The sequence below is a fragment of the Neomonachus schauinslandi genome, chromosome 8, assembly GCF_002201575.2.
Source record: "Neomonachus schauinslandi chromosome 8, ASM220157v2, whole genome shotgun sequence".
In the NCBI taxonomy this organism is placed as follows: domain Eukaryota; kingdom Metazoa; phylum Chordata; class Mammalia; order Carnivora; family Phocidae; genus Neomonachus; species Neomonachus schauinslandi.
Genome location: NC_058410.1, coordinates 41,663,983 through 41,690,606, shown reverse-complemented (window position 1 = coordinate 41,690,606; position 26,624 = coordinate 41,663,983). Strand labels below are relative to the sequence as shown.

At 35.9% G+C, this 26,624-nt stretch overlaps 1 protein-coding gene across 1 annotated transcript in view; it reads right to left on the bottom strand.

Annotated features, from left to right (window-relative positions):
* TBC1D32 (TBC1 domain family member 32) overlaps positions 1–26,624 on the bottom strand; it is a 207,882-nt gene that overhangs the window by 84,534 nt on the left and 96,724 nt on the right. Inside the window, exon 23 of the mRNA XM_044917351.1 lies at positions 25,739–25,827. Within this exon, the coding sequence (XP_044773286.1) occupies positions 25,739–25,827 (89 nt within the window). The remainder of the gene's footprint in view (positions 1–25,738; positions 25,828–26,624) is intronic.

Below are 26,624 nucleotides of genomic sequence, written 5' to 3'. Positions count from 1 at the left end.
AACAAATAGTTAAAATGTCTATACTACCCCCAATCAATCTACACATTTAATGCAATCTCTATCAAAATACAAAGAGCATTTTTCAGAGCTAGAACAATCCTAAAATTTGTATGGAACCACAAAAGATCCCAAATGGCCAAAGCAATCCTGAAAAAGAAAAACAAAGCTGGAGGCATCATAATTCCAGACTTCAAGCTATATTACAAAACTGTGGTCATCAATGGGTGCCTGGGTGGCTCAGTCGTTAAGCGTCTGCCTTCGGCTCAGGTCATGATCCTGGGGTCCTGGGATCGAGCCCCGCATCGGGCTCCCTGCTCAGCAGGAAGCCTGCTTCTCTCTCTCCCACTCCCCCTGCTTCTCCTTCTCCCACTCCCCCTGCTTGTGTTCCCTCTCTCGCTGTGTCTCTCTCTGTCAAATAAATAAAATCTTAAAAAAAAAAAAAAGTAAAGGTACTTAAAAAAAAAAAAAAAACTGTGGTCATCAAGACAGTATGTTACTGCACAAAATCAGACACATAGATCATTGGAACAGAATAGAGAACCCAGAAATGGACCCACAACTATATGATCAACTAATCTTCAACAAAGCAGGAAAGAATATCCAATGGAAAAGAGACAGTCTCTTCAACAAATGGTGTTGGGAAAACTGAATAGCCATATGTCTTACGCCGCAGACAAAAATAAATTCAAAATGGATGAAAGACCTAAATGTGAAACAGGAAACCATCAAAATTCTAGAGGAGAATAGAGAAAGCAACTCTTTGACCTCAGCCATACCAACTTCTTTCTAAACATGTCTCCAGAGGCAAGGTAAACAAAAGCACAAATGAACTATTGGGGCTTCAGCAAGATAAAAAGCTTCTGCACAGCAAAGGAAACAATGAACAAAACTAAAAGGCGGCCTACAGAATGGTACAAAATATTTGTAAATGATGTATCTGATAAAGGGTTAGTATCCAAAATCTATAAAAACTTACTAAACTCAACACCCCAAAACCAAATAATCCAATTAAGAAATGGGCAGAGGGGCGCCTGGGTGGCTCAGTCACTGGGCATCTGCCTTCGGCTCAGGTCATGATCTCGGGGTCCTGGGATCGAGCCCCGCGTCGGGCTCCCTGCCAGGTGGGAGGCCTGCTTCTCCCTCTCCCACTCCCCCTGCTTGTGTTCCCTCTCTCGCTGTCTCTCTCTCTCTGTCAAATAAATAAATAAAATCTTTTTTTTTTTTTTTTAAAGATTTTATTTATTTATTTGAGAGAGGGAGAATGAGAGAAAGCACATGAGAGGGGGGAGGGTCAGAGGGAGAAGCAGACTCCCTGCCGAGCAAGGAGCCCGATGCGGGACTCGATCCCGGGACTCCAGGATCATGACCTGAGCCGAAGGCAGTCGCTTAACCAACTGAGCCACCCAGGCGCCCAATAAATAAAATCTAAAAAAAAAAAAAGAAAAGAAAATGGGCAGAAGACTTGAATAGACATTTTTCCAAAAAAGACATATAGATGGCCAACATGAAAAGATGATCAACATCACTCATCGTCAGGGAAATACAAATCAAAACCACCATGAGCTACCACCTCACATGGGTCAGAATGGCTAAAATTGGCAACACAGAAAACAAAAGTTGGTGAAGATGTGGAGAAAGGGGAACCCTCTCACACTATTGGTGGGAGTGCAAACTGGTGCAGCCACTCTGGAAAACAGTATGGAGGTTCCTCAAAAAGTTAAAAATAGAACTACCCTACAACCCAGCAATTGCACTACTAGATATTTACTCAAAGGATACAAAAATACTGATTTGAAGGGGCACAGGCACCCTGATGTTTATAGCATTGTTATCAATAATAGTCAAATTACAGAAAGAGCCCAAATGTCCATCGACTGATGAATGGATAAAGAAGATGTGGTATACATACATAATGGAATATTACTCAGCCATCAAAAAGAATGAAATTTTGCCATTTGCAACAATGTGCATGGAGCTAAGTGTATTATGTGCTGAGTGAAATACATCAGTCAGAGAAAGACAAATACTATATGATCTCACCCATATGTAGAATTTAAGAAACAAAACAGATGAACATAGAGTAAGGAGAAAAAAAGAGGGAAGCAAATCACAGACTCTTAACTACAGAGAACAAACTGAGGGTTGATGAGGGAAGGTGGGCAGGGGATGGGCCAAATTGATGATGGGTATTAAGGAGCACACTGGTTATGTTGAGTTATATGGGTGTTATATTTAAGTGACGAATCACTAAATTCTACTCCTGGAACCAATAATATACTATATGTTAACAAACTAGGTTTTAAATAAAAATTTGATTAAAAAAGAGTCAAAACTCATCTGGCAAAATAACCAAATGCATATAAAACTAAGGGAAAATCTGTCATCAATTTAGAGAAATGGTCCATACTTAGTTTATAAAAATAAAAAGTTTTTGTTAGGTAAAATGCAATGAATCCAAAAGACTTAGAGTTCTACATTGAAGATTATAGTGTTAATTTGGCATTTCTCCTTTCTCATCCTAGAAATAACTTCAAGGATTGACAGGAGAAGAAAATAGTATAGCATAAAAATTTTTAGCCACAAAGTGAGTTGAAGACAGTCAAGGGCAGCAAAAATAGAACAAATACTGCTATGGGAGGGATAGAAATTGAGAAAAAAAATGCCATGGCTGCCCATTACAGGCAAAACATAGCAAAATAACTCCTCCCCTCCCCCCCCGCCAAGAATAAATTCCTGAGTAAAAACAACAAATTTCTCAAAATTTAGGGATATGACATACATGGAAAACTTTATCCTCTGTTTCCGACAGTGGAAAAAGAATACATAAGACAGCAGCAGGAGTATCCCTGGTCCTACTATGTTTCTTAGTAGAAGGAGGAAGGTGGAACAAGGAGTCAGAAAAATCAATTATTAACTATTAGTTATAGAGATAATTATTAATAACAAAACCGACTACCTCCATAGTAAGATAGGTGGGACAGCACAAAAAAGGGACACTCACACACCCAAAACTTAGGCCTATAGAAAAATTCCAGCTAACTGGAAATATGACCCTGCTTTTTCTTCAACATGAGCCTTCTACAAACAGCTAATAATGAAAAAATTCATATCTCTCCAAAAAGAAATACCATGAGATACATACAAAGGTGCTCCAAGAAAAAGGAGGATAGATATTGTTAGAAAAATAGGAAGGATCAACTAAATAATAAGGCTTTCACAGTTATGAAGGTACAGGGAAACCTAGTGACCTTTCTGCTTTCTCTAGGCTACTAATTAGTCAACAGGAAATGAAACTGACCCCCAATGTCCTCTGGTTTATGTTGGAAAGAAGGGGTCTAAAGGATATAAATGTACCATGAGATGGTCCAAGGTGAACTGGAGCAACTCTGAGAGCAAATACACGCCAGATCGAATTCTCCTCATTAGAGAATGAGTAAATAGAAACTTTAACAAATGATGTAGAACTTTTAAGATCTTACAAGTACTAGGAATAATGTAAAGCTTAGAAAATTTGGCCCAGCAATAAAGTAAAAGAATAGCAGACTGTGACCAAGTACAGTTCATTCCAGGAAGAAAAGAATAGTTTAATATTAAAACATCTCCTGATGTAATTCATAACATCAATATGTAATAGAAAAGAACCATATAATCATCTGACCAGATGATTAAAAGCTACTCAAGATTCAACATCCACGCTCTATTCCCTGTCCTCCAAGAAATTTTAAGTGAATTAAAGAAAGGTTACTTCTTTAATTTGATTTAAAAAACAAATTTATCTCGGTGCAAGAGCTAAAAGCATAAATAGGAAATGCATTCCCATTAAGGTCATGAGGAAAGCATAATTGCCTATTATTATTTAACATTTTCTAGAAGTTTAAGCCAAATGCAAAGACAGATGAAAAAAAACAATCTGAAAGGAAGTAAGGTTCATTATTAGAAGACAATAAAACTGTTTATTTGGAAACCACTCCTCCACGACATAAAATTCAATTTACTTAATTCTAAGAAATACTGGTTGAATATCTACTAAGTCCCAATCACTGTTGGAAGCGCCCAGGATACATCACTGAACACAAAGGCACAAAAATCCCAGTCATTATGGAATGCAAAATACTAGAGGAAGGGAAGACAAAAGAAAGAGTTAAACAAAACACAGTATGGATACAACTAAAGCAGGAAAGTGAATAGAGTTTTAACAAGGGGGTGATAGGGATGGATAACTGTAATTTTAAATAAGGTGGTTAGGAAAGACCTTACGGAGAAGGTGACACACTTCAGTAAAGACCTGTAAGAAATGAGGAAGCAAGCCATGGACCTATCAGAGTGATTAGTGTTCCTGGCAGAACAAACAGTTTGAACAAAGGACCTAAGGTGAGAGCATTTCTGGCATGTTTGAAGAGTGAGGTGCCCAGTATAACTGAAGAGGAATAAACAAGGGAAAAGTATTAGGAGATAAGGTCAAAGTAATATTAGGGGTCCAGAACACACGGGACTCTCTAAGGCCATTGTAATAACTCCAGATTTTTCTCTGATGACATGAGAAACCACTGGAGTATGGTTTTATCCTGAAAAGAGAAATCTTGTGAGTATAAAATTGACATGATCTGATTTGTTTTTAAATGGGATCACTCTGGCTGCTGTTTACAAAATAGGCTGAAATTAGGCAGGAACCGAAAGAGATACACCAATTTTAAAAAAGCTATAGCAATAAGCTTATAGCAATAAGATCAGATAGTGGCTTAAAAAGGGTTTTGTTAGTAAAGAATCTATTAATCAGAAGAATAGCTCTGTGGTGAACAGACTCTTGGGGTGGTCCCTACCCTCCTGGTACTCATAATTCCCTTAAGTGTAGGCAGGAGACCTTTGACTTGCCTCTAATCAGAGAATGTTAAAGGTGAGAGAACAGATATGATTATATGATTATATTACATAAGAGTTTGTGTCCTTCTTTCTGGAATCTCTCTCCTTTGATGGCTTTGAAGAAGTAAGCAGCCATGTTGGGGAAAAACACGTAGCAAGGAATTGCAATTGGTCTCTCGGAGTTGAGGGCAGCCTTCAACAGACAACCTGCAGAGGCCTCTAGCATCTAGGCAGCAAGAAAACAAGACCCTTGGTCCTAAGACCATGAGGAACTAAATTCCACCAACAATCTGTGTCAGTTCGAAAACAGAACCTTCCCTAATTGAGCTTCACATGAGACCACAGCCCCAGTTGACACCTTGATTGTAGCCTTACGAGACTATAGACAGAGGACCCAGCTAAAGGTGTACCTCGACAGAAACTGGGATAATAAATGTGTGTTGTTTCTGGGGCGCCTGGGTGCTCTCAGTCGTTAAGTGCCTGCCCTGATCCCAGGGTCCTGGGATAGAGCTCCATGTCAGGCTTTCTGCTCTCAGAAGCCTGCTTCTGCCTCTCCCACTCCCCCTGCTTGTGTTCCCTCTCTCGCTGTCTCTCTTCTCTGTCAAAATAAATAAAATCTTAAAAAAATAAAAATAAAAATAAATAAATAAATAAATGTGTGTTGTTTCAAGCCACAAAGTTTCTGGTAATACATTATAGACAAATAGAAAAAAACTCCAAGACTTATATCTTAGCAACTAAAAGTATGGTGTGCCATTTGGTTGATATGGAGAAAGTAACTAGAAACAAGAGGAAAAAAATTATGTGTGTGTGTGTGTGCATATGAGATATATGAATATGAGAATTATGAGGGTAACCAGTAACAAAATACAAAAAATAATCTACATATAACATACTAGTAGTAACATACCAGTAAGAACCAATTAAAACATTACCATGGAAAAAGAAATTGTGTTAACAATAGCAAAAATAATAACATAGAAGATACTAATAAGAAATGCATAGGTCCTATATGTAAAGAGCTAAAATATATCACTAAATAATGTAAAAAATTTCACTAGACATAGCACCTATCTGGATTAGAATATTAAATATTATAAAGATGTGTATTCGATTCAGTTATGAAGTTAGTTTAAAGGTACATTATGCAATAATTTAAAATTTAAGCTTTTTATAAGAGTTCAACAAAATACCTCCACTAATAATCTAAAAGAAACATTTTTAAAAGAGAATGATGAAATGAATGAATAATTTGTATATACATTAAATCTCATAGACTATCAGATGTTTACTATGTTCTACATTTGGGAGAGGCACAACATATTTAGTCTCACAACTCTGTGAGGAATTTTGTCACTCTCTCCATTTCCAGATGAGGAAATAGAAGCATAAAGAGGTTAAAAATTTTATCTAAGATTACTCTGGCAATGGGATTCAAGAGTCCATGTTCTTAACCACGACTGATACTGTCACATACTGTAGGACATACAGAGGAATATAATATTAGTCTACAAATATTAAATTCACAAAAGATACAGAAGACCTCTTTGGAAAAAAACATTTTAATGAGAGTAACTAAAGAACACTTAAACTAAACAGAGATATATACCATGTTAACAGATTGGAAAACTCAGTATTAAAAGGTGACAGTTAACTCACTATTGATCTATAGATTCATTCCAATGATAATTAAAATCCCAGTGGGCTGGTTTATGTGACAAACTGAATGTAAAACTTATATGGAGGGGTGCTTGGGTGGCTCAGTCAGTTAAGTGTCCAACTCTTGGTTTCAGTTCAGGTCATGATCTCAGGGTTATAAGATCGAGCCCTGCACTGGGCTCTGTGCTCAGGGCAGAGCCTGCTTAAGATTCTTTCCCTCCACCCTTGCCCCTCCCCCCCACTTGCTCTTGCGCTCTCTCTCTCTAAAATAAATAAATAGATTCTTAAAAAAAATTATATGGAAAGAAAAAAAGTAAAAGTAGCCAAGATATTTTTTGAAAAAGAATAAATGGAAAGAATTCCTCTATCAGTTATTGTAATTTATTACAAAGCTATACTAATTAAAACAATGTGATATTTGTACAAGAATGAAAAAAATCCAATTGCCCACAATAGGAAATTCAGAAACAGATACCTGTTTTGCAACACAATGAAAAATTATGCATGTCTGTATACAAATAAATATGTAGCTGACATTTCACATGTAATAGAGTTGTTTATAATAGCCCATAGTGAAAAGCAAAAGTGTCCACCACCAGGATAATATATAAACAAAACACAATATATTCATACAATGGATTATGCAGCAATGAAAATAAATTAACTGAAATACATGCAACATTAATCTTAGGAACAATGTTACACAGAAAAGGTCAGACATAATAGAATATACAATCTATGCTACCATTAATATACAGCTCCAAAAGTAGCAAAATTAAAATATATTGTTTAGGAATACTTGCCTATGTGGAAAAAATATAAAGTAAACCAAAGAAGTAAATTTAGCCATGAAAGTCAGAATAGTGGTTACCATCAGGGGGAATGAAAGGACTCATGATCAAACAAAATGCATAGTGCTAGTAAGTTCTCTTAAACATGTTTACTCAATGGGGATTACGTGGACATTTATTTTACAACAATTTGTTAAGTTATAGGTTTATATTTTATGTAATATTTATATTTTTAAAATTTCTGAAAAAACTTAAGTATTATGCTGGGTGAGTAATGGAAAAAGTCATTACATCCATAAGAAGTATAAACATGAATGTAACAAACAAATACAGAACACTAATAAAAAATGCATATTCTAATAATTATGCAAAAAGATTCTTGTAAGACTCAATAACAACTAATACCATTCACTACTCAATTATGTAATCATCTAATGAACAGATCTTAGTGGCTCATTAATTATAAGCTAGCAGTCAGACTAAACATGGAAGGAAAAGCCTGAGTAAGACAATTTTTTTAGCCTAATGATAATATTAAAGCTAAATTTACAAAGTGAATAGTGTACATATTATTTTATACCCACTAACCTAGAAAAATGATCAGAAAATCTCAAAATGTAAATATGAGTAGGTGTATAAGCAACAAACTGTTAAGTTTAATTTTTGTTGGTCCCAATCCCAATTTCCAGAAGTTATGAAAAAAATCTCTTCATTTCACATATAAAACAAGATGGTTATATCCAGAAGCATTCCAAAGAAAGTCAGCAATTAGCCAAGGTAAATCCAAATTCACAGGTAAACTGGATAAAAGCTTTAGTGGTATATTTCCAGTATTTTTTATGTACAGAGAAAAAGTATTAAAAATAATTTAAAGTAATAAGTTTATGTAAAAATATCAACAGTAAGTGCCATGGGCCAATTTCACAACAGTATGTGTATTTATATACATGTCTGTCTCTCTCAGGATATGGTTAGAAGAAACAAACCTTCTTAAATTAGGTATCATTAGGTTACTTTTATTGAAATAAGTTTCTGTACATCAAAAGACAGACAATAGTCAAAGACCTGAGATGTTCTTTATTCCCAATTTCATGTAATTCTAAAGCAATATTATCCATGCTACTATAGTCTTATGGCTCCCATAAGCCCAAACAGTCTAGCACCCCAGGGGCTATGAGGTTGCTGTCTGAAGGCAGTGAAGATATAAAAGAGTTTATCCATAGTCAAGCTTTTGGAGGCATGACAAATGACAAAGGTGGGGAGAGATTGAGTGACGCCCCTTTAGTAATTCTGTGAAAGCATCTGGATACCTGTGGCGATATTTAGCCAACTCTATTACCTCATTTGAGCCAAGTTTATTGATGACATCTAATAACCTGACATCCAATAATCCAGGTTGCTCACCTCATCTCAGCCACTGAAGGCTAAATCCCTATCTCTATTAGACATTTAATGCTGCACATAAGCATTATCTCTAGACAAATAATCCACAGAAATCTTATTGCCACAGGGAAGAGAAGATCTAATAAGTGAATTAAATTTTCTGTGAAGAAAAACAGACATCCCTAAAATACATTACTCAAATAAAATAGCCAAAATTTACAAACTCCATTTGGAAAAAAAAAAAAAACAATATAAAATATTCATGGAGAGTCTAGGGATTTTCCCAGTCTTCTCATAACTGTGGAAAACCAACCATGTTTTTATTGTTGATATCAAAATACTCTGAAATACTAAGTACTGACTATGAACCTCAGTGAAGAAATTTTCTGTATACATCAGAAATTGGAAGCACTGTTCAATTTGCCCAATGTCTTGTGTTTCCCTAAGCCTTAGTGTGTGTTCATTATATGTAACAAAAGACGTCAAGATAAAGTTTCTTTACAAGAATGAATTAACAAAACTTCTACAAATGATAAGATAATGCTGATTTGTCCAATGTGAACACCAGAAGCAGTCTGCTTTCACTGACATGGACAGTAGTAATGTAACTGTATCATTTTATCAAAATTTAGTCCAAGACTGCCTTGATTGTCCTACCATCCCTCAGGTCATCATGAAAAATTACTGATAAAATGTTAACTGGACTTCCCTCAGTGGGAAGGAAGTAGCTGCTACTCTAGATGTTTTATTAAAACATAGGTGTGCCAGACAGTAAAGATCCATACAAATTGAGAGGTTTGTAAAACAGATGAACATACGGGTGGGGGGAAAAAAAAGAGAGAGAGAGAGAGGAAAACAAACCATAAGAGACTCTTCTTTCTTTTAGGATTTCATTCATTCATTCATTCATTCATTTATTTATTTATTTATTTATTTATGGGGGGGCATGCGTGAGTGGGGAAAGGTGCAGAGGGGTAGGGGGAAAGAGGGAATCTCAAGCAGACTCCATGCTGAGCGTGGGCTCGGGGCCCCACCCCGGATTTGACCTGGGTCCTGACCCCGCCACCCTGAGATCATGACCTGAGCTGAAACTAGGAGTCGGATGCTTAACCGACTAAGCCACCTAGGGTGCCCCAACCATAAGAGACTCTTAAAGAGAACAAACTGAGGGTTGATGGAGGAAGGTGGGTGGGGGATGGGCTGGATGGGTGATGGGTGTTAAGGAGGGCACTTTATATGATGAGCACTGGGTGTTGCATGTAAGTGATGAATCAATGAATCCTACTCCTGAAACCAATATTGCACTGTATGTTAACTAAATAGAATTTAAATAAAAAATAGAAAAATAAATAAAAAGCTATTAAAAATACAAAACAAATTGAGAGGTTTGCCATCTCCATGAAGTTTAAGTTCTAGTGGCCTAGATCACACATAATGTGCATAGTGTATTACTAAATCTTATACTATTTACGACTAAGAAAGTAACATAATGCATGATTCTAGCCTCTTTGAATTTGGGAAGCAATATCTACCATATTTGAGTGTGCTGCTCTGAACTACTTATCAAGTAACCCTTACCTATCAACTTTATGTGACCCAAAGGCTAAAATAAGATCTAAAACTCAGGCAGGCTCCAAGTCAGGAAAATCTATCACTTGAGCCTTTAGCCCAACAGATTCAATGTTGGTCAAAGTCTTAATGGCTGATAAGATACTACATGAAGCTTCTGGCAATGGGCAATACAAGATTTACACAAGGTCTCCTATGATTTCAGGGTAAATCCATGTTCTCTTTGTTAAATAAATATTCTTGTCTGATGAACGTAATCTCCAGCTCCAGAGATCAGGGCTACTTGGTTCATAAGCCCATGTGAGTAAGCCACTAGGGTAGCTATGGAAAGAGGCTGACCCAACAACAAAAGAGATTACTTTACCTCCTTTATAGAAGGAGAGATCCCCTTCAAGGACACTGACATGAGTCAAAAATATCTTAGTCTGGGTATATTCTCAGAGGATCATCTATATACCTCTTCTACCAATCTTCTTAAACCAGTCTTCCAATCTTTTTTTTACTCTGAGCCCCTGACCATCCAGGACAGCATTTAGGCATGTTCTATAAGTTTATAAATCAATATCTGAAGTCCTATCTCCTAGACAAAATAAGTAAGTAGACATGCTACTTCAAAATTTTCCCTCTGAAAAGCTATTAAGCTATAGTAGCCCAATTCTAGCAGGTAGTAACATATCATGCAGAAACAGATTTAGTTTTTTCTTCTTCCCTGGTCACCCAGTTAGAGAAACTTCCCAGGAGCCATAGGTAGTCTTGTGAATGTGTGCACCACATGTTCATACAATTTACTTATATTCTCAGGGCCAGTTTAATATTCTTATAAATACTACTTGCACTTGGTGATGGAGTTATATGCATATAAGACTTTGTTTTGGAAAATAACATAATGCCCAATACCTAAAAAATACCATATATTGCCTGATCTTGTAAGATAGCACTTCAATATTGCAAGGTATTATGTCCCACATGATGCCATACTGAGTTTTCAACATGCCATTCCACCACTATCTAAGATTAGCTATTTCAGGGGTGCCTGGGTGGCTCAGTCGTTAAGCGTCTGCCTTCGGCTCAGGTCATGATCCTGGGGTCCTGGATCGAGCCCCGCATCGGGCTCCCTGCTCCGTGGGAAGCCTGCTTCTCCCTCTCCCACTCCCCCTGCTTGTGATCCCTCTCTCACTGTGTCTCTCTCTGTCAAATAAATAAATAAAATCTTTAAAAATTAAAAAAAAATAAGATTAACTACTTCAGGGAGGGAAGGTTACATTATAAAACTAGTGAATATTGTGGATGTTAGCTCAATGCTTTTTTTGTTGTTAAATTAGTTCCTTGGTCAGAAGTAGTGTTTATGGATACCATGACCTTCAGTAAGTACAGAGTTGGTAAGATCATCTTTGGTAGAGAACCATGGGGGCCATGGATGTCAAATTTCATATGAGGTGTAAGAAGACATTTAATGTAATTAGTCTGCCACTAGATAGATAGCTGGTTGGTCTCTCCAGATTATGTGCTATATTTTGAGTCCTCTTTTGCAATTTGGGCACTCAGTGGTACCTAGCTAGATCTGTGATGAGAGAATTCATGTCGTTCAAATCATGGATAATTCCCTATGTAAGTTTAGCTATTGTGCTAAATTAAGTCATGGCATCTATAAAACACTTTTGGCCAAGAAACTAACAACAAAAGAAGCATTGAGCAAACATCCACAATATCCACTAGTTTTATAATGTACCCTTCCCTCCCTGAAGTAGCCAATCTTAGATAGTGGTATAATGGCATGTTGAAAACTCAGTATGGCCTCATGTAGGACATAATACCTTGCAATACTGAAGTGCTGTCCTACAAGATACTCTGAACTACCACCAACCAATATATGGTGCTGTTTCAGAACTGTAATATGGGTCTAGGAGCTAAAGGGTAGAAGTAGAGATGATCATTTTCTATGGTTTTCTCTCCCTTCAACTCTGTAGGATGCAGCATGGGGGTGGAAGACCGTAGTTTTGAGATATTATTCTAAAAAAGAATACTTCTATACTTCTACCACAACACTCCTCTAACCTTTTGAGGCTCCTCAAAACCCTGGAACAATAAGCAAAATAAAGTAACTCTGTAGGCTTAGAGGGATTAACCATGATCATAAAAACAAACTAACAAACAAAAAAACCCTACTATTGTGCAATAGAGACACAGGAAAGTCAAGTGTAGTGTCCAGGGAATACTCTGTAGTACCTCCTAATATTGCCATATCTAGCAATAAAAGTTAAGGAAGACTAATGCACCTTAATACAGATAAGACCACTAAGGACTCAAGAACCACAACAAGGAAGCTCTGGGTTGCCCTACTAGATTAAAAAACCCTAACCAGCTCAGGCTGCTTGGGTATCAAGGGAAAACAGAATGAAGTAATTGGGTAAAGAAGGTATAAATATCAATTAGAGCCTCATATCCACTTGTAGAAATGAGGACTACAGTAGCTAACCATATTTTCAACCTTGCTCTGGTTTAAGCAAAACTTAGGTATTAACCAACTTCCTTTTCTTCATTTCTTTTACCACCTATTTTACATAGGATGTTGATTTGTAATTTAGTCTATAGGCTAAAGGATATGAGTAAGTGACTGTAAATGAACTAACAAAGAATGAAAATCACCTAGAGATTTATGCTAACATTGAAGAGACTCTAGATCTCCCTGTCAGGGAAGAGAGTAAGGGCACTTTTATTTGTGAGAGGGAAATTATTTTGTGCTAGTGAAAGAACGTTTATTGCTATCACTGTTGTTTGGAGCTTTAATGCTCTGAGGTTTAAATGACTCAAAATATTTAAAGTGTTTAGCCTCATACCTGGCACACAGTAAGCAATGCTGTAAATATCTGACATTGTTATATTTTATAGGAACATCTTGAGATATATTACTGCTAGATATACAGGGAAAAGCAAGCAAATGGAAAAAAAGATGTCTTATTAATACTAAGAAAAATAAATTTGGGGAGGAAAGGAATAATAAAGTAAAGGAGAGATAATAGGAATAGGAAAGGAATAATAGAATAATAGCTCTTGAATTGGCAGAGAGTAACAGTTAACCCTTTTCAGCACAATACCCTTTTCTCTCAGCTGCACTAACTGCCTCTGACTCATGATTTCCAGAAGGTAAACCTCCAATGTTCTACCAAAAGAGGGAAAGAATGGGGTAGAAGTAGAAAGAATGTGAGGCATACCTGAATCTTTTAATTTCAACCCTATTATTGAAAGTCTTAGACTTTCTGGGGCGCCTGGGTGGCTCAGTCGTTAAGCGTCTGCCTTCGGCTCAGGTCATGGTCCCGGGGTCCTGGGATTGAGCCCCGCATCGGGCTCCCTGCTCCGCGGGAAGCCTGCTTCTCCCTCTCCCGCTCCCCCTGCTTGTGTTCCCTCTCTGGCTGTCTTTCTCTCTGTCAAATAAATAAAATCTTTAAAAAAAAAAAGAAAGTTTTAGACTTTCACCTAGTCCTCTACTTCCATCTATATCCACGTCGGTGCCTCTGGTTCCTAGTACTTCTAAAATGTTGTGACACAAAAAGTTGATTCTGTGCCTCCCCTTGTTACCTTGGGTTTTAGCTTTCCCGGCCTACTCAATCATTTACAACTATCAATTTGTTTTGTAACTCCTCCAGTTATATTATGGAATGTTCCATCCCTTACCACTCTTGAAAAACTTCCACACCATCCTTTCTTAGTAAGAAAATGTCTCCATCAAAACAAGGAGTAAGTAAACCAAGAAACAGGCAATTGGATCCTAGGTAAAAGAGGATCTAGCTCAGAAGAGAAATAAAAAGCAGTTCCCTGAATGATGAAGGGAAATCCCAGAGGGCTGACACATAGGGCCAAAAGATCCTCCAGTACAAAATGAAACAAAGGGATGTGATACAAGGAAAAAAGCTACTATGTTACCTGATGTCCTTTAGCTTATTGTATGTTTCCACAAACATGAATAGGACATGGTCCCTGCCCTCAAGAATGTGAAAACCTTGAGACTATAAAAACATAATTGGAAAGAATGACTGTAGGGCACCTGGGTGGCTCAGTTGGTTAAGCGACTGCCTTCGGCTCAGGTCATGATCCTGGAGTCCCGGGATCGAGTCCTGCATCAGGCTCCCTGCTCAGCAGAGAGTCAGTCTGCTTCTCCCTCTGACCTTCCCCCTTCTCATGCTCTCTCTATCTCATTCTCTCTCTCAAATAAAAAAATAAAATCTTTAAAAAAAAAAAAGAATGACTGTAAGGCATCTTGACATTTATGTTGTAAAGCACTACAATCTATGGGTCAGGTATTACATTCTCTGGAACCAGACTATCTGGGTTCAGTACCAGTTTCATTAATTACTAGCTGTGTCACCACAAGCAAATGGCTTAACTTTTCTATGGTCATTTGTAAAAATGGGAGATAAGAGTACCTATTTTAAAGGGCTGTTCTGAAATTAAGTGTTTAAATGTAAAACCAGTATCAGTACCCAGGACATAGTGAGAACTATGTAAGGACTAGGCTATGCCGTAACAGAGGCAGCAGTGTATTTTTTAATGATAGTCGAGGCAAACATTAGTAGATACATAAAAAATGAAGCAAGTGTAAAATCATTTAATTATTAACTTCAGGGAAAAAAAGTACTAGGAAAAATGAAATATAGTCATAGTACACTCCTTGGCCCATAAAGAAATAATATTTATATAGACATAAAAATATAAGCTTTTTTTTATTATGTTATGTTAATCACCATACATCATTAGTTTTTGATGTAATGTTCCATGATTCATTGTTTGCGTATAACACCCAGTGCTCCATGCAGAACGTGCCCTCTTTAATACCCATCACCAGGCTAATCCATCACCCCACACCCCTCCCCTCTAGAGCCCTCAGTTTGTTTTTCGGAGTCCATAGTCTCTCATGTTTCATCTCTCCCTCCGATTCCCCCCCTTCATTCTTCCCCTCCTGCTATCTTCTTCTTCTTTTTTTTTTAACATATAATGTATTATTTGTTTCTGAGGTACAATATAAGCTTTTAATAGTGACTTAATCAGATTTGTGATAAAACTATAAAGCAGGGAAGGAGGGAAAGCAGAGGACATCTAAATCCTAAGCTTCTAAATCTCTAATGACAAGATAAAATCTAAAGTTTAAAAATCAAAACATAGTATAAACATGTTACTCAAAAATCTGGAGATGAATGACAGAAAAAAACAATTCAAGGAGTCGAAAGTGACAGCCTCTGAGGACTGGGACTTGGGAGTAGAGAAGGATGGGGAGAGGACTACTCTTCATTCTCAAATGCTTTTCCCATACTATTTGGCTTTTTAAACTATATACCTTTATTACTTTAAAATATTTTATTTAAAGATTCTATTTATCCACTAGAGAGAGAGAGTATGAGCGGTGTGGAGGAGCAGGGAGCCTAATGCGGGACTTGATCCCAAGACCCCAGGATCATGACCTGAGCTGAAGGCAGATGCTTAACCGACTGAGCCACCCAGGCACTCTATACCTTTATTACTTTAATAAAAGTAAATAAAAAATAGTGTTTGGTAGATGTGACATAGACCATGAACTAGTATCTTTTCTAGCTGCTCTGCCAAAAAAGGTAAATATAGATTCTGTGCTGGAAGTGGAAAGTAAATTTAAGCCACACAGAATCTGGACCCTTACTCAGTCCTTTACTTTTGCTCAAGTAGATAAAACAAAAACAAATATATTTGTTTTCGAAGCTCTAAACTGTCTTTTTTAAAACGTTCTTTTTACCTTATTAAATTTTATCTCTAATGTAATGAAACTCAATATGATTTAATTTTTCATCATACAGAAAAATGTTTTGGGTAAAGAAGTTATTTAAAAAAAAGATCTAAATGCCAATTTGGCATCCCAAATGAGCTTATCTTGCTTATATAAGAAACCCGAAACAAAATTCCTCCTGGGCAAAGGATTTAGGCTTAATAATAGGAAACTTGCATTACTGAACTACAAAAATGGAACTATTCTTAGGGGAGGGAGGAAAAAAAGATCAAAGTATACTCAGAACTTCAAGGCAAAGACTGTTAGCCAGGGTCACCAGACTCCTAAGACATGCAAGATTTTGTGCTAAACATTAAGAATCAATTGGTCACCATTCTTAATAGATAACAATGTATTGTGAGGGGCCTGGGTGGCTCAGTCACTTAAGCATCTGACTCTTGATTTCAACTCAGGTCATCATCTCAGGGTTGTGAGACTAATCCTTTCACTTTTTTTTTAATTTTTATTAAATAATTAATTGTTATGTTAATCACCATACATTACATCATTAGTTTTTGATGTAGTGATCCATGATTCATTGTTTGTGTATAACACCCAGTGCTCCATTCAGTACGTGCCCTCTTTAATACTTTCACTTGTTTTAGAATGTATCTTGAATATTACAGATTCCCCCAGGAGTCTGCTAATAACCCAAATCAAATCTCACCACACAAATAACTCTGTTCTTAATTACTAACATACTTTGTATGTCACTTTCAAATATTACATCATTAATATGTAGGTAATATCCAGGTACCCTGGATGGTTCTGTGAAGTTCAGTCTTAGCTACCATCTCCACTTGAAGAAATTTGAACCATGTTTTTTGTTTACCTCATGCCTGAAGTCACAAGCCCTTTCTCTTTATCCTGCCCCTTTCTTCTAGAATTTCTTCCTTAAATACATTGAATCAACACATTTCATTTCTACTAACATTCTGAATATTTCCATGTATGCATTATGATAAATTCTGTAAGTTATTCATTAACTCTGTAATCAAATGTATTGGTTAAGATATACACAAGCAATACAAAATCCAACACAAAAGATTTCTTTCTGATCACCACATACAAACTAGCTAGCAGAGATGCAATGCCCAATTCCCTGTCGTGATCAAATCCAAGAATGCGACATGGATTACACACACAATAACTGTACCTCCAAATCTGGAGATTAAAGTTTCTGATGCACATACAACCATATCTGGAGAGGAGAAGAGGGGAGTAGAGTCAGTTTGCCAACGAACCTATGTGAGCAGAGGCTGTACAGAGCCTACTCACTTGCTCTAGATACCAAATTCATATCTATTTCAGAAAGTGCTCTGGGATCTCCTGAAGCTAGAGGTTAGTTTGGACTCCTGTAAATACAGAGTATAATTTCTGGATATACTGAGTTTGCTGACCTTGCATGTTATGCCTAATGTTCAATATATCTGGACATATGATCAAGGGAAAGCTTAAGGATTGATACATAGATACAGGAGTATAGTCAGTAAAGAGGGATAACTGAAGCCACTGCAGAGGAAAAGAGGTAAATGTACTGAAGACATACACTAGAAGAGAATTCTATTGAAAGGGTAAATAGAGGAAGAGGAAAAAGAATCAGCAAAAACAAAGGAGAAAAGAGAATCCAGAAATAAAAAGAACAAAGTCACAGAATCTCCAAGAAAGACCATAGATAGGGGCACCTCAGTGGCTCAGTCCATTAAGCGTCTGACTCGATTCGATTCGGGCTTGTGATTTTGGCTTGCTTCAGGATCTCAGGATTGTGGGATCAAGCCCCATTGTCAGGCTTTGCACTCAGCATTTAGTCTGCTGGAGATTATCTCTCTCTCCCTCTCCCTCCCCCTCTGCACCTCCCTGCCCAGGGCACTCTCTCTCTCTAAAATAAATAAATAAAATCTTAAAAAGACAGTAGACAGCAGTGCAGCACTTAATAGGAACTCAATAAATACTTTCTGAATGAACAAGTTAATGAAAGGAAAAGGTGTCAATAGTGGGTGGAATATAAAATGGTACAGAGAGGTAAAGTAAAAGGAATCATGAAAAGAGGGAAGATAGAAATATATTTGAAATGTGCCTAACTTTTTAACATAGCAAGTCCATTTCTAATGATTTGTTGTAAAGATAATTATGGGCATAGAGATATTTATAAAAATGTACAATAATTTTTAAAAAATAACCTACACATCTAAACACAGAAAACTGGGACTCATCCATATACTAGAATATTATTCAATCCTTTAAAATTATGGTATACATTAACATTTATAGGTATGACAGGATGATTTAAAATTAAATTAAAAAGGCAGTGTTAAAACAATAAAACCATTTAAAAAATATATATATCCAGCTAAAACATGAAAAATTTTGGCATGAAGAGGTTAATGATAAATATCTCTAAAAGAAGACTAACAACTATTGTTTTGTTTTCATTATTTTCTAATTATTCTATAAAAATGGGAATTCTTTGATTAAATAAGAATTTTGAATACATTACTGATGTCAATTAGTAATAGATCATCTGTTTTCTTCAAATTAAATTAAATATTGTATATGTATTTATGTGCTCAAGTACATGTGTATACAAAATCCAAAATGTGGATGGTTTTGTAGTCAGATTATATCTAATTTCTGATATTAAAAAAGACTGCAAGAGATAATTTTAAAATTGCTTATTACTAATGTTAATCAAATTTAAGTCTAGTTAGCATCTGGGTCACTGGGAATAAACAATTTCATGATTTGTTCTGATGGAATATTAACACTTATCTATGTTTGCTAAAATAACTACACTGGTTCTAAACTGAAAATTACTTTTTACTTTTCATCTTAAAGTCATCTTACAGGTCAGACTTTTTACAAAGAAGATAGTCATAGATAAAACTGTTATACTGTGGGGCACCTAGGTGGCTCAGTCAGTTAAGCGTCTGCCTTCAGCTCAGGTCATGATCCCAGGGTCCTGGGATCAAGTCCTGCATCAGGCTCCCTGATGAAGTGGGGAGCCTACTTCTCCCTCTCACTCTGCCCCTCTCCCGCTACTCCTGTTCTCCCTTGCTCTGCTTTCTCTCTCTCAAATAAATCAATAATCTAAAAAAAAAAAACAACACCTGTTATACTGTGTATATAATTTACTGTTATGGGCGTTCTATGGGTGTTTAAAGGGTGTTCTATAAATAAAGATTTCAGAGTATTTTTTGTTTTTTAAGAAAACTAACAACAGGCCACATGAGAGTTTCAAATAAAGAAGGAGTAAGTTTTAGGAGAACTATACTAACATTTCTTTAACTGTATTAAATTTAATGTGTATACTTAATGAAAAATTACTATATAAGATTTAAGTTGCTAAAAATGTACAATTCTAGACTCTGTAATTAAAACTTAATTTGTAGTTTCATATAAAGAAAACTATTAATACTGAATGACATAATTCTTTCTCCATGAGATAGTTTTTATATTGAAATAATTTAGGCATGAGCATAACATTCCTCTAACTTAAAGATGGTTAATAATATCTTACTACTAAGCCATGATGAGCAGGATCAGAAGTTTCCAGGAGATGTGACATTAAAAGCAAAGGCAACAAAAGCAAAAATAAACAAGTGGGAGTACATCAAACTCAAAAACTTGCAAAGGAAATCATCAACAAAATGAAAAAACAACCTACTGAATGAGAAAAAATATTTGCAAATCTTATCTCATAAGGGGTTAATAATATTCAAAATATTTAAAGAACTTACACAACTCAACACCAAAAAAATTTTAGAAATCCAATTCAAAAATGGGCAGGGGATCTGAATAGACATTTTTCCAAAGACAACATGCAGATGGCCAATAGCTACATGAATAGATGCTATCAGGGAAATGCAAATCAGAACCACAGTAATATCACCTCACACCTATCAGAATGGCAGTGCTGTTGGTGGGAATGTAAATTGGTGCAGTCACTAGAGAAAACAGTATGGAGGTTCCTCGAAAAATTAAAAATAGAACTACCACATGATCCAGCAATTCCACTTCTGGGTATTCATCTGAAAACAAAAACACAAAATTTGGAAAGATTTATGCACCCCATGTTCACTGCAGCATTATGTACAATAGCCAAGATATGCAAACAACCTAAATGTCCACCAATGGATGAATGGCTAAAGAAAATGTAGTATATATACTATGGAATACTATTTAGCCATTAAAAAAAATGAGGTCTTGCCATTTGCAACAACATGGATGGACCCTGAGGACATTATACTAAGTGAAATAAGTCAGGCAGAGAAAGAAGTACTGTATGTTCTTACTAACATGTGGAATTCCAAAACAACCAAACTCATAAATACAGAGAATAGACTGGTAATTGCCAGAGGTGGGGAGTGGAGAGTGGGGGAAATGTGTGAAGAGAGTCAAAAGCAAAATTCCAGTTAAAAAATAAATCAGTCATGGGGATGTAATGTATAGCATGGTGACCGTAGTTAATACTGCATTGCATATTTGCAAGTTGCTAAGAGAGTAAATCTTAAAAGTTCTCATCACAAGAAAAATAATTCTTAACTATGTGTATGGTGACAGATATTAACTAGACTTCTGTGGTGACCATTTCACAATATATACAAATATTGAATCATGTTGTAACCTGAAACTGATATATGTCAATTATATATCTTAACTAAGCCTCAACTTTGGAAAAAAAGAAATTATAGAGGATAAGAACCCCAAGGTGCCTCAACTGTTGTCTGTAAAAGGCAATGTTCAAGAAAATAATTTGCACCCAAACTTTTCAATAAATGTACAGCTTTCTTAAATTAAAAAAACCAACAGATTTAGCAAATAAATGTTAACCAAATAATCAAAAAGTACCTAGCAATATGGTGAACATGAAAGTCAAAGAAAATGATATCCCCTTAGGAAGTTTAAGTTTTAGTTAGGGTGAGAAATAAATATCAAATTTGTGGGAACGACTATAAAGGCAAAGGACATGCAGGGAAAAGACAAGATCAAAGTGCTGTTGTAAGTCACAGAGGAAGTAATTCATAAAGCCAGCTTTGCCTTGAAGGATGAGTCAAATTTTTATAAGATGACAAAAGTGAAAGCAATATTCAAGACAAAAAAAATAGGTATACAGGCAATAATAAACACTGCGCTTCAGAAGTCTAACCTATTCAGCATTAGTTCAGGCTGAGGGAAGGTGGAAAATAAAGTACATAGGAAAGGTGTAGGTATATTATGGAGCTGAAAGCCACATAAGGAAGTCTGGAACTGCCAGTTATTTAAAATGCAAAGGTGGGGAGCTTTATAAGGATGTGTTTTTTTTCTGCATTAATTACCTCACTTTTTTATTACCTTAGTATCTGATTCCTCATTAGGTAGTAAGGTTAAAGAGAATGAGCACCACATCTTATTTACTCATCATTACATCCCCTACATCTAACACAGAGCATAACAAGCGCTCAATAAATATTGACGGAGTAAATGAAGTAGAGAAGAGTAAACTAACAATTATAAATATAAATCTGCAGTCATATTAAAGAAGTGCTGCGTATCTCATGTCACTACACTAAGAAACCTGGATTAGTTTAATCTCCCTCCTGGGTAGAGAAGAAAATAAGATCGAGGACTTAGGTAGGCAGGTTAGGAAATGGCAGAACATCCTTCTAACACAGGTGGACACAGGGAAGGTGGGAGGCCAATGAGAGCAATAACGTCCTCATCTCTCATAGTAGAGAGTCAATCAATACTGTCTAAAAGTGAAATATAATGTTCAAACCACTTGAAATGTTTTACATAATCTTTTTTTTCTTAAACTTAGAGGAATCTCTGGGGAAATACTAACACCTGGAGTGAAAAAACAGTTATTTGAAATTCAGCCATTTCTTCTGTCTCACTAGTTTTTCTTTTCTATAAAATTCAGTTGGAATTTAAAATTTAAATTAAAATGGTAAATTTAATTATTATGATTCCATTTTTATAAAATAATCTCCATATATCTATTCTTCTGTATGTACATGCACAGAAAGATGTCCAGAATAATTTTCCTCAATGTTAATGTTACTTTCAGATAGGTGCAGGGGATTAAGAGTATACTTACTTGATGAGCACTAAATACAGAACTGTCAAATCACTGTATTATACACCCGAAACTAATATATAACACGGTATGTTAACTACACTGGAATTAAATTTTTTTTTTTAAAGATTTGATTTATTTATTTGACAGAGAGAGACAGTGATAGAGGGAACACAAGCAGGGGGAGTGTGAGAGGGAGAAGCAGGCTTCCCGCTGAGCAGAGAGCCCGATGGAGGGCTCGATCCCAGGACCCTGGGATCATGACCTGAGCCGAAGGCAGACACTTAACAACTGAGCCACTCAGGTGCCCCTGGAATTAAAATTTTTAAAAATAATGTTACTTTCAGAGTTAGGAAGAATGTCCCTTATGTATTATAATTAGTCTCCTGTGTTGGTTAATTTCTTTATAATAAAGATAAATCACTGTTTGAAAAACAAAGAAAAAAAGTTAAGATGACTTTCAAGACTGAGCAACTGAATAGTTGGTTGGGCCACTTAATGAGATGGAAATAGAAGATTGATTTTGTTTTGTTTGTTTTTATGGGAGAAGATCCAAAAGTTCAGTTTTAGACATGTTAAGTTTGTGATGTCCGAGAAATGTACGAACTGAGATGTCAAGAGAGAGTTGTATATTTGAACCTGGTAACTCCGAATAATGATTTAGGTTAGGGATATAAATTGAGGGGCACCCACGGACATACAGGATACTTAAAAGTAAAGGTGTAAGTGGATGGACTTGGGGTAGAACAAAGAGGAAAAAGTGCAACTGGGACAAAGTCCTTAGTATTCCAAATTCTAAAAATTGCTTAGAAAATGCAAAAGAGAAAAAATAGCAGCTGTGGAAGTGTCACAGAAGCAAAGAGAACTTTCACACAGAAAGAAATGGTCCACTCCATCAAATGCTGACAGTTATAATAAGAAGAGAATTAAAAAGAGAAGAATCTATTACATTCATCAGCACAGAAGCTACAAGCGACTTGAACAGGATGTGTAATTCTGACAGAGTTAATAGAGTCAATGTCAAATCTAAGTGGGCTGAGAAGTAAAGAGAGGTGAGCAAGAGGGGAGAGTTTGTACAGATTACTTGCTATGGTGAGAGGAAGAGAAACAGGACAGTGACTTCAGAGACAGGAGGTCAAGAGAAATTTCTTTTTGAGTGTGTTTCATTGTAAGATGAAACATGTGAGGGCATGTCTGCACCAAGATACCAAAATTAGAAAAGGATAGGCTAGAAGTGGAAACAAAGAGGATAGAAGGGCTAATCAAAGGAGCAACCTTCTCATATATTAGTCATTTACAAGATTTCTAGGATCCGAACAAATAAAAATTCAGAAATTTACAGAGAATGTGATTCTATTAAAAAGTGAAAATCCATGGGGCGCCTGGATGGCTCAGTTGGTTAAGCCTCTGCCTTCGGCTCAAGTCATGATCCCGGAGTCCTGGGATCGAGTCCCGGATTGAGCCCAGCATCAGTGGGAAGCCTGCCTCTCCCTCTCCCACTCCCCCTGTTTGTGTTCCCTCTCTTGCTGTCTCTCTCCTTGTCAAATAAATAAACAAAACCTTAAAAAAAAAAAAAAGTGAAAATCCACATTTCACTAAGCCCTGTATTAGCCTCATCTAAGTGCTGTGGCAAACCTACAGAAACTGTATTAAATTTACCCTTATTCAGAGGGGGAAAAAGTGAATGGAACAAACAGTGCTAAGTATAGAAGGCAAATACACTCATGAGATGATCTACTGAAGGGAACAGTATAATAAAGGTACAATTAGAAATAAAACCAATGTAGAAAGTAAAGAAAATGATGTAGGTAAGAATCCAAAACACAGAGAACCACAAGATTTATAGAATACAAAGCTACGATATAAATTATCACTATTGGGCCCCAAAGATCAACGCTAGACTGAAATTATTAGAAGAAAGTAAAGTAACCTCAAATGTATGACTTAAAAATATAACTGAATATTATGAACATAAACTTTGAAATACAATGAAATAAACATATTGTCAAAGGAAAACTTGTTAAAAAAGCACAAAAAATAAAATGCAAACTTTTCCTCAGAAAATGATTTGGTCTTTTTCTTTCTCTTATTGCTGATGCTGTAAACATAGCAAATTACTTGGCAGCATGTAGAAGACTACTGGGGTACTGAAAGAATGGAGATAAAATTTACTTCCTAGTCAAACACAAAAATCATATAAAGCAAGCAGATATAAACACTTGAAGTACTACTGCTACTACATCTATTATGAATATTTTTATAGTGCTTGCTACATGCCAGGCACTGTTAAGTCATTTTAATTTTTCTTATGCAATTCTCGTAATAGTTCTATGAGGAAAATAATATAATTTTCCTCTGTCTTACAGATGGTACCTGAGATCCCAACTCACACAGCTAGTAAGAGCAAGCAGTCTTGACTCGAGAGTCCATGTTGCTAATCTAACCACCATACCACCATACTACACAACTCTATTACATGTATCATTCATACATATTACATGTATGCATTCCATTTGAAAAAAGCACATGCTATGCAAATTTTATTCCCTGGGGCATTTTACTTCTTGGATGGCTTTTTACATGAATTAAAATCCTATTATTATTTTTTAACAAGAATACTAGGGAAAAATACTACTATTCTTTATATAAAGAAAAAGACATTCACTCACTGTATCAGTAAAAAGAGGCTAGAATCTATATTCTATAACTACAAAACTCAGAAATATACTTGCTATGCAGAGGCAAGTTCTACTGAATAGATTTTTCCCAGTATTCTTCATCATTGCTTGCTATATGAGGTACCTGATGCTATACATGAGAAGTTAAAATGTAATGTGAAAATACATTTTGAGATAAAGGACACACCACTCAAAGAACTATAATAGCTACAATTTTTCTACCTTCTTTGAACTAAAAGTCCAAAAATGAAACTCAGCTATTAATGGTAAAAAAACAAAGTTTGAGTATAAGATCTATAATATATACTACCATCAGAGATTCTAATTTTAGAAAAGTGATTGCTTTATTTCTTAGGTAGAGCATTCTCACTGACCCCCTCCCTGTTGGCTGAAAAAGTTAGTTTGCTAGTAGAAAGGGGAAAAAAAAAGAATCACAAACCTATTCAGCTGTTTTTAAAAGTGGTAATTTATAGGTAGGAAAACAAATTATAGGTCTATATATGACCAAAAAGGTTTAAACCTTGGGAAAACTGAGATTAAGGAGTAATGGTTAACATCGAGGAGCAAAATTTGAGCCTCAAGATAAATCATGCTTTTTCAGGCCTCTTTCAAGTCTCTATTATGGAAGGAGTCCCATCAAATACCAACCCAGGGAAACCCCAGTTGACTCCCAAGTAAACTGAAGAGTAGGCAAAATGCCTCTTTTTAAAGAGGCATTTGTAATGTAAATCAAACAAAAGTGGAAGACATTGTACTAATACAGAACCTAAATGTAGACAAAAGCCATTATATAAAAACCTAATAGCTATATTTATTTTGTCTAAAGTTACAACTTACCTTTAAACATGCTTTAAAAATTTGCTCATTTTCAATACTTTTTGAAAGTATATAGAACATATGCTTAATTGTTTCTGCAAGATAGAAAATGTACCTCAGGTAAAATTTAGCACCTTACCTTAGACCAAAGATGTGTGATTGTTCATAGTTGAATAAAGAACGAATCTTAGCTTCTGAATTCAAAATTGTAAGTCTATCTATAATATCCTGAAAAAGAAAGAGTTGGAATGAGACCATTTAAAGAAAAATCAACTCAACAAAGATTTATTTAGATTTATGGTTCTCAAACTTGGCTTTACATTTGATCATCTAGAGAGAGGTTAAAAAAAAAAAAAAAAGATGCCCAAGTCTCACCCTTAGAGATTCTGAATTAATTGGTCTAGGTGTGTCTGGGTATTAAGATTTGTCAAAGTTCCTGAAATGAGTCATCTCATGTTTAGCCAAAGTGGAGAATCACTAATTTCTACCCCATTCTGGTACTGCATGAGCAACTTATCTACAAACGTAAAGCATGAACAGTGGATTTAAATAGTTCTATCTAGTAGCTGAGATTTTGTTGATAGTCTCTGCTCATGTAAATCAGTGGTTTCCAACCCTGGTTGAAAATTGGAATTACCTAGAGAACTTTAAAAAAAATTATATATACATATAAATATATGAATAATGCCCAGGCTCTACCTCAGACCAATTAAGTCACTATCCTTGGGGGTCAGATTCTGACATTAATACCCTTTTAAAAGACTTCCAAGCTGTTGCAATGTGTAGCCAGGCTTAAAAATCATGATGCAAGTGTAGAGAGAACCTGATGACCCAGGTGCCACCAGCCATCCCAAGCCCTGACCATGTAAGCCAACTATGCGATTTTGAGCACTCTCTAAAAGTATTTTTTTATAATGCCCTGCTTTGTGTATTTCTTTGGGTTTAGGCCTAAGAAATTCATTCACAGATGAATACTTGTCTCTCTCACTGTTCATTTTCCTAACCAAGAAACTTGCTACCCTCCA